This window comes from Octopus sinensis, linkage group LG23 (genome assembly GCF_006345805.1).
Source record: "Octopus sinensis linkage group LG23, ASM634580v1, whole genome shotgun sequence".
Classification (NCBI taxonomy): Eukaryota; Metazoa; Mollusca; class Cephalopoda; order Octopoda; family Octopodidae; genus Octopus; species Octopus sinensis.
Genome location: NC_043019.1, coordinates 13,445,620 through 13,461,344, shown reverse-complemented (window position 1 = coordinate 13,461,344; position 15,725 = coordinate 13,445,620). Strand labels below are relative to the sequence as shown.

At 38.0% G+C, this 15,725-nt stretch overlaps 1 protein-coding gene across 1 annotated transcript in view; it reads right to left on the bottom strand.

The window, feature by feature from the left end:
- LOC115223691 (exostosin-1) overlaps positions 1-14,872 on the bottom strand; it is a gene marked incomplete at its 5' end in the record, with an annotated part of 177,277 nt that extends 162,405 nt beyond the window's left edge. The window contains one exon of the mRNA XM_029794364.2: positions 14,802-14,872. Coding sequence (XP_029650224.2) covers positions 14,802-14,872 — 71 coding nt within the window. The remainder of the gene's footprint in view (positions 1-14,801) is intronic.
- Between the last annotated feature and the right edge of the window lie 853 nt (positions 14,873-15,725).

Below are 15,725 nucleotides of genomic sequence, written 5' to 3'. Positions count from 1 at the left end.
ATATAAGTATACATAAATATATACGTATATAAACAAACACTGACACAGATACACATACATATATATATATATATATATACATACACAGTCATAAATATATACACACATACATATACACACACACACACATATATATATGCACACACATGTACACACATATATGATAGGCTTCCTTAAGTTTCTATCTCACCAACTCCACTAACAAGGTTTTGGCTGACCTGCTGTTATAGTAGAAGACATTGTCCTAAGGTGCTGTGCAGTGGGATTGAACCTGAAGCCATGTAGTTGGAAAGTAAACTTCTCAACTCCAACAGCTCTGTTCACGTACATTATTGGCAGAAAGAACTTCCTGAGTGAAGCAGAAGACAATATGGTTGAAACTATTAAGTTTAATCTAATACTTTTATATACTCTGCAAATGTATATGTGTGTGGTGGGGGTACCCTGTTGAAATTCAAATAAACAAAGTGCTATTTGCATTTGGTATTATAAAATTATGCAATAAAATTTGATACACACCCACTCGTAGACATCCATAACAATATACATATACACAAAACATGCAGCGACATACAGATACAGACACATACACACACACACACACACACACTCATTTAGATATGGAATGGCAGTTTCTATGACATTTCGAAATTGTCAGAGAGAAATAACATTATTCTGTAAAATTTTTATGTTGCCACAGAAATTCAGAAATTTCATATTTACTACCAACTACTACAGTGAAGTTTGTGTATCTAGGGAGCACCCTTAGTAAGGCTTGATCCCTGAACCAGCTGTCCTTACAAAAAATCATACATCACATCGCAGCACTAAGACAGAACTAGTTCACCTCAACTGGATCAGTTCTTTTTAACATCATGCCAAGACATACAACAGAAGAAAAAGATCTCATAACATGCAAAAGGTTCCTGAGTGAAAATCTCCAACTAATTTCAGATAAACCACCAATGTCTGGATATATCTCTGCAAACAATAATTTTTTTTACTTGAATGGTTGTAATATGAAACATCATTAACTCGTTAACATTTACGGTAAATCCTCGATTATAATCCGCATGTTTTCCCCAAAATTTAAAGGTCAAAATCCCTAGTGCGTACTATATACGAGGTTAAAAATGAAAATTATTTTCTAGGCAATGTCTGAGTTTCTATTTGCTGTCCGGCAGTGTTTATTCAGACGCATTTTGTGAAGTCGGGCGCGAAAATACCTTAAGCTAAGCCTGAAAGCAATGAAGTCATAAAAGAATCATCCATAACTTGCTTTGTTATTTCTTTATTTTCTGCAAACAAAATGCACAAAAAAGCTACACGTTTGCATTATGTTATATATACAATAATAATAAAGGACGTTACTGTATACATTTTTACAAACCAAGGATGTTATAAAGACCTTCTTCACTCAAGTTAGAGAAGGGGTGCGTATTATACACAAGGTTTAGGTTTTTCAGAGGTACAGCCCCCTAAAAATCCCCTGCAGACTATACTCGAAGATTTATGGTATACCAGCCTGTGGGTGCAATTGAGCCCACGGGCAGAAGGTTCCCCCACCCTTGCTCTAAATGGTAACTTTACCCATCACTGTGGTTTTGTGGCTAGAAGCAAAGAAGGCCTTGCCATCCACTCAAGAAATCACGTAATAAATGAACCACAATCACTCAAGCAATCTGAGTCCCCAACTTGTTCCCTTTGCCAAAAGGTTTTCAAGGCATCACCAGCAGCCCTCAAGAGACACATTCGTGTCCACAGAACACGATTGCCACTTTATTTTACAAAACCCCCATTTGTTGTTCATCACAAGAGAGTCCATCATCATCATCCTCATCATATATATATATATATATATATATATATACACACACAACATACGTACATATAACAAAAGATAAAAGAGATTAATAAATCCAGGTAGATATCTATTAAGCACTCAGTGTTAAGTGAACTCGGTTATCTATCTCATATACATACAGGTATACACACACACACACAGAAAAGGAAGGCGAAAAGGAGAGGACGAGAGAAAGGAAAGAAAAGCCAGGTTAATGGCGGTTTTAGGAAACATGATGTTGTTGTTGTTCCTGTTTTTAAACCAGGAAAGTTTATGGTTTAGAATATGGAGGATTCAAGTCAACAGCTTAACAAAGAAAGAACCTTTTAGACACCAGAAATGGTGGAGTTGCTGGTGGGGAGGACTATGATGGCTACACACATACAAATACGTGTGTGTGTTTGTGTGCATACATATGTGTATGTATATGTGTGTGTATGAATATACACACACACACACACGGACAGAAAGATGATGGAGGAACATCTCACAAGTCAGACGATGGGCAGAGGGTAGGGCTTTGATAGAGTAAAAGAGAGAGAAAGAGAGAGGGGAAAGGAGAGAAAGAGAGAGAGAGGAGGAGGGAGAGAAAGAGAGAGAGAGGAGGAGGGAGAGAAAGAGAGGGGGAAGGAGAGAAAGAGAGAGAGAGATAGGGGAGGGAGAGAAAGAAAGAGAGAGGGAGAGAGAGGGAGAAACGAAATGGGATCTATATAATGGAGTAACACATCACATGGCATTGAGGTGGTGGGAGTGAGAGAGGGAGGGAGAAAGGGAGAGAGAAGAGACGGAGGTATATTGTGTTAGTGGGAGAAGGATTTGATGGAAGCCAAGCGAGATAGATAAAGTAAAAGGATTGAGATGGGGGGCAAGTGGAGGTAGTGGGAGGGAATTTCAACAGAATAGGTAGATGGATGGATAGTCAGCTAGATGGATGGTAGGATAGATAGATAGATAGCTGAACAGATAGACTGAAAGGTAGACGGACAGGTGGATAAAGAGATACATAGAAAGGCAGGTAGATAGATTTTATATATATATATAAAGTTAATCCAAACAAGAAAGCACAAAAAAAAAAACACAACAACGCGAGGACGTGGAACAAATATAGTATTATTGGACGCTCAGGAAAGAAGGAAAGAAGGAGGGTTTAGCGTTTCGAGCGGAGCTCTTCGTCGGAAACATAGGAGAAGGAAAGATCCAGAGAAGGGAAGACAGAGGGAAAAAATCGCCAACGGTACACATGCGGTCATGGATGAGCAGAGAGAGAGAGAGAGAGAGAGAGAGAGAGAGAGAGAGAGAGAGAAGAGATGGATGGTTATATAGACAGATAGATGGATGGATAGCTAGAGAAAGAGAAAGAGGGAAAGAAGGAAAGAAAGAGTGGAGAGTTAGGGTGAGATGGAGATGAGGGTTATGATGATGGATGGATGGATGGACAGCTCTCAGTGAAATCAGAAAAAAAAAACACAGAAAAGCAACAGTACACACACACACATACACACACACACACACACACACACACACACACACACACACAACACACACACTCCTGCTCATTATCTATGTTCAGAATCGCTGTCAACATCAGAATTAATAATATCAAACTCCATCACTGCTGTTCTCTTCTGGGAAAACCTTTCAGAGTTTACATCGTGGAAAGATCCTCTTTGACATCTACCATTATTGCACTCTCTCCCTCTCTCTCTCTCTCTGTCTCTCTCTCTATCTATCTATCAATCACCATTCTCTGGCCTTCACTACCTCTGTCACTCCTACTCTTTTTCACCTTCCCTCCTACACACATTCTCTCTCATTCCTCCTCCTCCTCCTCCTCTTCCTTTACTGTCTCTTTCTTTGGTTTGTCTTGCTTTACATCTTGTTTATGGTGAACAATTATTGATGTGTAAAAGATACAAACACACACACACAACAATATATGTGTGTGTGTGTGTGTGTATATATATATATATATATACCCACATATATATAACTATATATATATACATACATATATATATCTATATACATACATACATATATATATATATCTATATACAAACATACGTATATATATATCTATATACATACATATTTATATATATATATAATATACATATATCTATCTATATATTATACATACATATATATATCTATATATATACATATATATACTATATATATACATATATATCTATATATCTATATATGTATATCTTATCTATATATATATATAATCTATATATATACATATATATCTATATATCTATATATGTATATCTATATATATATATATATAAATATATATATATCTATATATATATATATATATCTATATCTTATATTATCTATATCTAGATATATATCTCTATATATATATATATATCTATATCTATATATATCTATCTATATCTATATATATATATATCTATCTATATCTATATATAGACTACTATCTATATATATATTATATATATATATATATATATATATCTATCTCTATCTATATATATATATATATAATACATATATATATATATAATTATATATATATATATATATATATGTATATATACATATATATATATATAATATATATATTTATATATTACGAGAGAGAGGAAGTGCTTTCAGTGCACATCAGCCATTTTTTCTAAAACAAAATAACAAAAACATAAAAAAAACCCAGCTACAACAACATACAAAAAAGAAAATGGAATAATCCCATTAGGTGAACATATTCTGGTTAGTGTAGTCACCAAATTAGTCATTATTAGTAAAATAATGGGATATTCTCACTCAACCAATCTCTGCGTAACTACCTATCTATCAATGTTCCTAGATGTCTACCAACATATCCATCTTATTAATTCTACTCACTTCCCTGTATCTATACATGTATCACTCTATCAATCTATCTTGTCTGTCTATCTAATCTATCTATCAATCAATTTATCTATCTATTTATCCATTTAGCTATCTACCTATCCATCCATTTATCTACCTACCTACCTATCTATCTATCTATCTATCAATCTACCTACCTATCTATCTCTCTACCTCTCTATCTATCTCTCTACCTACCTATCTATCTCTATCCATTTATCTATGTATCTATCTATCTATCCATCCATTTAAGTATGTATGTATGTATGTATCTATCTATCTATTTATCCATCTATTCATCCACCCACTATGCTGATCCACCCAACTATCTATCTTCTTATCCCTCTATTTTCTTATTATTTACCTGTTATCTCTTTTCCTCTCTTGTTTGCATTCAATTTCATACAACAATCCCTTTTTTTTTCTAACTCTTGCAATTTCAAATATCTTCCTGAGTATCAAATATAAAAAAAACCCCAAAAAAACCCACAAAACAAATCAAAAGAAGTATACAGTGAAATAAACAGGTATTTTGTGCTTATTAATTTAACCCCAACTCCAACACCTTGTCCTGTTTTTTTTTATGGTTCCTCAGAATATGTAAGATACTGCCACATATTTTGACAGATCCAGTTTAAATATCCATGCCTCCCACACAGGAAACCCCCATAGCTGGTGGAGCCAATAATATACCCACAAATTTAAAAAGGATCAGTCACATATCATATGTGTGTGTATGTGTGTGTGTATGCGTGTGTGCATAGATCTGTGTGTGCGTGTGTATACATATATTGCAAGAGAGGCCACAGGCCAACAGGTTTGAGATCTGACGATACGCTATAAAGATAAGTGCTTTAGTGACGAGAAACCCAAGGTAATCCCATAAACCAGCCTTATCTAACTTTATCTATATAATATACGGCTATATAACTCAGAGTGTGTTTCTTTTCCGGATTTATGCTTTACCAACAATATATATAGTAATAATGGGAAATTTGGATGGAAATTCATAAATCCTTTGATGACTTCCTACATATGTTTACACAAATCTCATGCTTTAGTTGTTGTATTCCCCATCTATAGGCTATTACAAGCATGATTTGCAAAATTCATGGCTTCGAACATTGGGCCACACCGAGGCAATGACAAGTGATCGAGACCTCTGGAGATATGCTGTGCTTGAGAAGACCCGGCAAGCCAAGTGAGACCATAACCGTGGCCTATGCCAGTGCACCATGACCAGCCCATTTAAGATTGTCCGTCAATCAATGGATGATAAACTATGCTTGCAAAGACCTGTTGAGGTAAGTGAAATCACTGTTGTGGCCAATGACAGTGCCGCTTGATTAGCACCTATGCCAGGGCCACTGACTGGCTTCTGTGCCGGTGGTACATAAAGAAAAGCACCATTCGAGTGTGGTCATTGCCAGTGCAGCCGGACTGGTTCCTGTGCAGGTGACATGTAAAAAGCACCATTTGAACGTAGCTGATACCAGTACTGCCTTACTGGCCCTCGTGCCAGTGGCACATAAAAGCACCCACTACACTCTCAGAGTGGTTGGCATTAGGAAGGGCATCCAGCTATAGAAACTTTGCTAGATCAGATTGGAGACTGGTGCAGCCTTCTGGTTTGCCAGCCCTCAGTCAAACCATCCAATCCATGCCAGCATGGAAAGATGATGACAAACGATGATGATGATGATATAAAATGAAATGGTGTGTATGTGTGTGTGTGTATATATATATATGTTGTTTGTTTGCTTGTTCCTTCTCGAGCCATGCCTGGCTCATAAGGGCTGGTTTCCTTGGTGTATAGGTTCCCCACTGGACAGGGCATCGGTCCGTCACAGGTGAGCTGCTAGATGCAGGAGGAAAGAGTGAAAGAAAGTTGTGGCGAACGAGTCAGCAGAAGTTCGCCATTACCTTCTGTCGGAGACTCGTGGAGCTTAAGTGTTTCGCTCATAAACACACACTTCGCCCGGTCTGAGATTCGAACCCACGATATCTCGACTCCGAGTCTGCTGCTCTAACCACTAGGCCATGTGCCTCCACATATATATACACCTAAACACATACACACCCAATCACTGTCTAGAATTTTGGTATATCCAGGACTAACTTCATACTCTAATATGTCCAATATTTTGTTGTAATGACAGACAGTAGGGTGTTATTTCTAGCATGCTGAAGTTCTCTAGATGGCTTAGAATTGCCTGAATTTAGTTCAGTGACATTTGATTCCAAGAAACACACATTAACAATGACACCTGCATTCATTCATTCATTCATTCAAGTATTTTATATTAATCATCAGCAATTGGTTACAAAACGAGCTTTCCCTAACAGGAATTCACAGGGCAATAACCATATTTTTATTTTCAAAGACCTCCAAATGTCACCTAATTTCCTCCATCAATCTTGTTGAAATTCAGTATTGTAATGTAATTAATTAGAACGATACTTGTCATATAACAAGGGGCAGATGATATTACAGATGTTAATAGTTAAACATTAGCATTGTTATTGATAACATATAGCTATGGCAAACATGCTAAAAGAAATATGCGTTCATTTAAATATGATTTAATGAATATTTTTATTCTGAAAATTTTGTATTCATTTCATTAGAATTTATTCAACATGGAATTTGAAGACAAAAAACAAAAAAGAGCATTAACTAAAATAATCATTATTGTGGTGGAAGCACTCTGTCGGTTACGACGATGAGGGTTCCGGCTGATCCGAATCAACGGAACAGCCTACTCGTGAAATTAACGTGTAAGTGGCTGAGCACTCCACAGACACGTGTACCCTTAACATAGTTCTCGGGGATATTCAGCGTGACACAGAGAGTGACAAGGCCGGTCCTTTGAAATACAGGTACAACAGAAACAGGAAGTAAGAGTGAGAGAAAGTTGTGGTGAAAGAGTACAGCAGGGATCACCACCATCCCCTGCCGGAGCCTCGTGGAGTTTTTTAGGTGTTTTCGCTCAATAAACACTCACAACGCCCGGTCTGGGAATCGAAACCGCGATCATATGACCGCGAGTCCGCTGCCCTAACCACTGGGCCATTGCGCCTCCACAATCATTATTGTACCTAGTATGTAACATTAGCTGATATCATCCATCAATATGTGTGTGTGTGTGAAAGAGAGAGTGTATTTGGTTTTAGAAATGGGAGATAAAGATCTCTGCATACAAAATAGTGTGTATGTGTATTTACATATACATATATGTATGTGTGTAAATATACATACATATATGCACATACACATATATATATACGCATATACGCACACATATATAAACATACACATATATACACAAACATATCTACAAATATATACACATACACACATGAATGCATACACACACACATATACATACATACATACATATATATATATGTATAATTCTAGCAAAAATTTTCCGATGAACGGCAACGGGAAACTCAGAGTAACAGGTTTTGTTGAATTTTCTGCTGCTTTAAATAAAGAATACATACATATATATATATACATACACATATATACATATGCATAGACATACGTACACACACACACACAGAAGATACGGTTCTTTCATTTTCTGTCAATCAAATCCATTCTCAGGGTTTTGACATGTATGTTTCCATCTACATACACACCCATATGTGTGTGTGTGTGTGTGTGTGTGTGCGAGCACGTGCCTTGTTTCAGAGGTTAATCACTAAATCGCCCTGGAGCCATTAGTTTGGAGACAGTCTTTCACTTAGAAATAAAAGAGCCTCCTGGTAATTGGCACTTGGTATGGCAAACGATGCTCTGAAGTCCATTTAAAGTTATTCAATGGTGTCAAAGGGAAGGAGGGGCAGAAATAGTAATTAATTATTAAAATCATTCATTCGTCACACTTACATACATACACGCATACATAAGATATACATATACATACATGCATACATAAACACATATACATACATACTCTTATATACATCCACACATACATAGATATACATATGCGTACACATACATACGCATACATATACATATGCATACACATACATGCATACATAGACACATATATACATATGCATATACATACATACAGACATACATGCACACACACATACATACATATGCATAAAAACGATAAACGTCACCCATTTCAAGCCTAGCCAGGTTCATGGGCCCGGTTTCCTGGTTTCTGTGGCGTATGTGTTCCCCCCAGCTGGATGGGATGCCAGTCCATCGCAGTGTTACTCAAGGAACAGGAAGAAAGAGTGAGAGAAAGTTGGGGCGAAGGAGTACAACAGGGTTCACCACCACCCCCTGCCGGAGCCTCATGGTGCTTTTAGGTGTTTTCACTCAATAAACACACACAACGCCCAGTCTGGAAATCGAAACCGTGATCCTCCGACCGCGAGTCCACTGCCCTAACCACCAGGCCATTGCGCCTCCACATATATATATGTGTGTGTGTGTGTGTGTGTGTGTGTGTGTGAAGACTCATCAAGCCAAGTGAAATTGCAGTTATGGCCATTGCCAGTGTCATGCAAATGCCACCCATGCTAGTGGCATGGGAAAATCACCCATTACACTCTTGGAGTGGTTGGCATTAGGAAGGGCATCCAGCCATAGAAATCCATGCCAAATCAGATTGGAACCTGGTGCAGCTCTCTGGCTTATCAGTTCCAGTCAAACTGTCCAACCCATGCCAGCATGGAAAGCGGATGTTAAATGGTGATGATGATATAGATATATATATATAGGTGCAGGTGAAGCTGTGTGGTAAGAAGCTTGCCAACCACATGGTCCTGGGTTCAGTCCCACTGCATGGCACTTTGGGCAAGTGTCTTCTGCTATAGCCTCGGGCCAACCAAAGCCTTGTGAGTGGCTTTGGTAGACGGAAACTGAAAGAAGCCTGTCGTATAAATATATATATATGTATTTATGTGTGTCGTTGTGTCTTGGTTACCCCCACCGCTGCCCCATAACTTGACAACTGATGTTGGTACTTTTTTTTTCATTAGTATCAGCTCAGAGCTGTAGCCATGCTGATGCACCGCCATTTTTGCATCCCTGTAACCTAGCAGTTCAGCAAAAGAGACCAACAGAATAAGTACCAGGCTTACAATGAATAAGTCCTGGGGCGGAGGGGTGGGTCGATTCCTCTGGCTAGAAGGCGGTGCTCCAGCAAGGCCACAGCCATACGACTGAAAGGAATAAAAGAATATATACTGGTTTTGCAAGACCTGATAGACCGGACAACATAAATGACAGCAGAAAAGAGTGAAAAAGAGGAGAGAGAGAGAGAGAGAGAGAGAAAAGGAGAGAGAGGGAGAGAGAGAAGGAGAGAGAGGGAGAGAGAGAAGGAGAGAAAGGTGACGGAAACTGGAAGCAGCGTGATGTATGTATATAGAATAAAATCTGTGACCCAAAATACACATTAAGACTAATTACTCTGCAACACATTCGTACGGAAGGTTCTGATCTGAAGACACCTATTTTTAATGGCCTTTTCCAAAAACAGAAAAGCTTACCAAAATGTGGGTTACAAATAATAATAATAAAAAAAAGGGTAAAAGAATATGGTGAACACAAACCAAAAAAAAAAATAAAAATAAAAAAGAACAACAGGCAAAAATAAACAAAGAGAGAAGAAGGTGAAGATGAAGAGAATTTGGCAAATTTCTTTAATAAAAAAAAAATTAAAATCACTAATTTGGAATGTATCATTTCTGTAATGAACTGTGCAAAGTTGGACTAGGATAATGAGAGGGGGGAGAGGGGGAGAGAGAGAGAGGGAGGGAGAAGGAGAGACAGAGTTCAAGAGATGAAGAGAACATCACAAGAGAAATATTATTTGACAGAAATTTCTTCTGGTTTCTGGACATTTTTGTTTTTGATTGTAATTTTTTTTCTTCCCCTCCCGTTATGTTCTCATTGGCTTTAGAGTGTAGTTAATCAATCTTGGAGGAGGAGAAAAGAAGAAGAAGAATTGAAGAAGAATGATTTAAGGTATGAAGGAGAATTGAAGGAGAAAAAGAATTTAAGAAATGAAAAAGAACTGAAGAAGAATTAAAAAAAAAGAATTGAATGAAGAAGAATTGAAGAAGAAGCAGAAGAAGAATTGAAGAAGGAGAAGAAGAAGAAGAATTGAAGAAGAAGCAGAAGAAGAATTGAAGAAGGAGAAGAAGAAGAAGAATTGAAGAAGGAGAAGAAGCAGAAGAAGAATTGAAGAAGAAGAAGAATTGAAGAAGAAGCAGAGAAGAATTGAAGAAGAAGAAGAAGAGGAATTGAAGAAGAAGAAAAAGAAGAATTGAAGAAGAAGAAGAAGAAAAAGAAGAATTGAAGAAGAAAAAGAAGAATTGAAGAAGAAGAAGAAGAAAAAGAAGAATTGAAGAAGAAGAAAAAGAAGAATTGAAGAAGAAGAAGAGGAAATGAAGAAGAAGAAAAAGAAGAATTGAAGAAGAAGAAGTAGAAGAAGAAGAAGAAGAAGAGGAATTGAAGAAGAAGAAGAGGAGGAATTGAAGAAGAAAAAGAAGAATTGAAGAAGAAGAAGAAGAAGAAGAGGAAATGAAGAAGAAGAAAAAGAAGAATTGAAGAAGAAGAAGAATTGAAGAAGAAGAAGAAGAGGAGGAATTGAAGAAGAAGAAGAAGAAGAGGAGGAATTGAAGAAGAAAAAGAAGAATGAAGAAGAAGAACTGAAGAAGAAGAAGAACTGAAGAAGAAGAAGAAAAAGAAGAAGAAGCAGAATAATAATAATAATAATAATAATAATAATAATAATAATAATAATAATAATAATAATAATAATAAGAAGAAGAAGAAGCAAGAAAAAACAAAGATACAAACAAAAAACAAAACCTGAAGATGAATTATAACTGTGGCCTTGGGATGAAAAAAATATTTTTTCCGACAGCAGCAAATTTAAATTGATAATTCTACTCTTCTGTGATTCTTGTATTTTTATTCTGATTTCTTTTTTTTAAAGAAAAAAAATTTATTTCCTCGAAAACTCAAATCCTTTTCATCTTATTTTGACCAATAACAAGAACAGGTAGCGGCAGAAGCCAACAGAAAAACTGACAACAATTCTTAGAATTATTAGAAAACATTGGTTTCGCTGCGAGATTAAGCTGTAGAGAGGAGAGAGAGAGAGAGAGAGACAGAGAGAGAATAGAGATTGCTTACGTACGAAACAATAGCCAGGACATGTTCCATCCATGCTATTAACAGGCAATCTTGGGGATCTGCGACTGGGACTGAACGAGAAAGGGAAGAGGTGATGAGGAGAGCTGGAATTGGATGCTTGTAGGACATGGTGGCTAAATGGCAGATACGGTTTACTGGATATCGTCATCGTCATCATTTAACATCCGCTTTCCATGCTGGCATGGGTTGGATGGTTTGACAGGAGCTGGCCAGGCAGAAGACCACACCAGGCCTCAATGTCAGTTTTCGCATGGTTTTTACAGCTGGATGTTCTTCATAACACCAGCCACCCTGCAGAGTGGACAGAATGCTTTTTACATAGGACCAGCACAGGTGAGGTCAGTTTTGGCATGGATTTTACAGCTGGGAACCCTTTGAAGTGCCACGTCTTCCTTGGACTTTTTTATAAAAAAAATTGGAAGTTTTGGGGTTGATTTCTTCCACTAAACTCCTCAAGGTGGTGCCCCAGCATGGCCACAAACCAATGACTGAAACAAGTAAGAGATAAAATATGCACACACAGAGCATCCAGCATGGCCTTACCTTTATCTTTTACTGGTTTCATTCATTGGACTGTGGCCATGCTGGAGCACAACCTTGACGAGTTTAATCAACTCAAACCCTTTACTTGCATTTTAAAGCCCCGTAATTATTTCATCAGTCTCTTTTGCTGAACTGCTAAGTTGCAGAGACGTAGACAAACCAACACTGGTCGTTATGTGATAGTGGGGGACAAACACATGTGCACACACATACACACACACAGTGTAGATGGACTTGTTTCAGTTTCCGTCCACCAAATCCACTCACAAGGCTTTGGTTGGTTATTTTATTTCCCTTTATAAAAATACAACAATGTACTTTGAGGGAGAAAGTTTGGCTGCTATTTCTAGCAGTTTTAAGCAACCCCCTTCACTTGTCCCCAACCTCACTAAAAAAGAAAAAAAACAAAGTAAAGAAAAAAAAACTGAGGCCTTGCTTAGTGACTCACAACATTTCCATAATTCTGGCAAGGTAGCACAAAAAAATTATTTTGCTCGAATCCGCAAAACCAGAATTGCCCTTCCTCTCAGAATATGCTGACAAGCCAATGCCAACGCCAACGCCAACATCGGTGTGACTAATTTGCCGTAGTAGGAAACATCTAAACAACTGAAAGACTGGAACCCCCCAACAACGCTGCCACCACCGCCACCGCCACTGGCCCCGCTCCACCATTACAAGATTATAATCTCAAATCTTCATTGTTTCATCTTGTAAGCTCTTCTCTTGATAGTTCTCTTCCTGTTATTTGTGGTGAGTTCTTATCGCTGTCAAATACTCTTATCCCATTATCTTAAAGTACTTCTGGAAATTAATGCCTTCATAACAATAATAATAATAATAATAATGATAATTATAATAATAATAATGATAATCTTTTCTACTCTAGGCACAAAGCCCGAAAGTTTGGGGGAGCGGGGCCAGTCGATTAGATCGATCCCAGTACGCAACTGGTACTTAATTTATCGACCCCAAAAGGATGAAAGGCAAAGTCGACCTCGGCGGAATTTGAACTCAGAAATTAAAGACAGATGAAATACCGCTCATGGTTTCAAATTTTGCCATAAGGGCAGCAGTTTTAGGGAAGGGGACGAGTCATTTACATCGACCCCCCCAGAGTTCCACTGGTACTTATTTTGTCCACCCTGAAAGGATGAGAGGTAAAGTTGTCCTCGGCAGAATTTGAACTCGGAACTTAACGATGGGCGAAATACCTCTAAGCATTTCGTCCAGTATGCTAACGATTCTGCCAGCTTGCCACCTTAATAATAATAATAATAATAATAATAATGGTTTCAAATTTTGCCACAAGGGCAGCAGTTTTAGGGGAGGGGACGAGTCATTTACATCGACGCCCCCCAGAGTTCGACTGGTACTTATTTTGCCCACCCTGAAAGGATGAGAGGTAAAAGTTGTCCTCGGCAGAGTTTGAACTCAGAACGTAGCGATGGGCGAAATACCGCTAAGCATGGAATTGCAGGGTTGGTGTGAGAGGCCAGATCTGGTTAGCTTGAACATGAAACCAGGGAGAATATTTATGCCTGATGTGGTTTGTTTATACTCTAAAGGGATAAGCCAAGATAATCAATAGAAAGACAGATAGATAGATAATAAATAGAGAGGGAGAGAGAGAAAGAGAGAGAGGGAGAGAGAGAGAGAAGGGAAGGGAGAGAAAGAGAGCAAAGATGGATAAGAAAAAGACTACATCAAAGACCAAGTGAAAACAGGAATTGTATATTGATTAGCTTTGATTCAAGTAGGGTGAAGTATGAGAAGGAAAGGACCCTACTGAGAGTGCATGTGTGTATTTATGCCTGAGAGAGAGAGAGAGAGAGAGAGAGAGAGAGAGAGAGAGAAAGAGAGAGAGAGAGAGAAAGAGCAAAAACATTTTAAAAACCGTTTATGTAGTTGTTTTGTAAGATTCCTGATGAGAAACTGTGGGGTTGAAACAGATACTGTTATATTTCAGGATGGTCATTTTTTCCCCCCTTTGTTTTGCCCTATAAATTCCCTCTTCGCTTGTTTATTATTGTTCTTGTTTTATATATGTCCATTGTCTGGAATCTTTCATCACACCTCTGCGACCTCTTCAGCGACTCTTTCCATCCACATGCATCCTTCTGCTCCACTTCGTCCACTTTGTCCTTCTATGATGTATATCCTTATCTGCACATGTGTTTGCACCTGTGTGTGTGTGTGAGTGTGCATGCATGCATGTGTGTACGTATATCTATGTGTTTTGCTTGTGTGTGAGTGTGTGAGTGTGTGTGTATAAGTGTATATGGGCTTTCCCACTGCACTTTAAAAAAAGAAAAGCAGGATTGCATATCATACCTGTTACAGGTAATTAAAACCAAGAATAACCCACGAAACCTTTCAAAATCAAGGATAGTGAGGATCTTACCTGAAACAAATAGAAAAAGAGAAATTGATACAAAAATTTAAATTCATTTGGTCATAAAAGCAGGGCAAACAGAATTCAATACATTCAACAAGTCAACATGTCTTATTTCTTATAACTCACATAGTTTGACGTTTTGTGTGTTTCAGTCATTTGACTGCTGCCATGCTGGGGCATCACCTTGAAGGGATCTGGTTGAATAATTCAATCCCAGGACTTTTTTTTTTTAAGTTTGGTATTCATTCTGTTGGTTACTTTTACTGAACTACTAAACTGCAGGGATGTAAACACACCAACACCGGTTGTCAAGCGGTGATGGGGGGACAAACACAAACACAGACACACAAATACACACACACATATATAAATATACATGATGGGCTTCTTTCAGTTTCCGTCTACCAAATTCACTCACAAAGCTTTGGTTGGCTCAAGGCTAAAGAAAGCAGTGAGCTGGCAGAAACGTTAGCACGCCGGGCGAAATGCGTAGCCATATTTCGTCTGCCGCTACGTTCTAAGTTCAAATTCCGCCGAGGTCAACTTTGCATTTCATCCTTTCGGGGTCAATAAATTAAGTACCAGTTACACACTGGGGTCGATGTAATCGATTTAATCCCTTTGTCTGTCCTTGCTGGTCCCCTCTATGTTTAGCCCCTTGTGGGCAATAAATAAATAAGAAGAGACTTGCCCAAGATGCTATGCAGTGAGACTGAACCCAGAACCATGTGGTTGAGAAGCAAGTTTCTTACCACACAGCCATGTCTGTGCTTAAACATGGTTTCCAATTTTGGCACAGGGCCAGCAATTTCAGGGGAAAGAGTAAGTCAATTACATCGACCCCCAGTATTCAGCCGGTA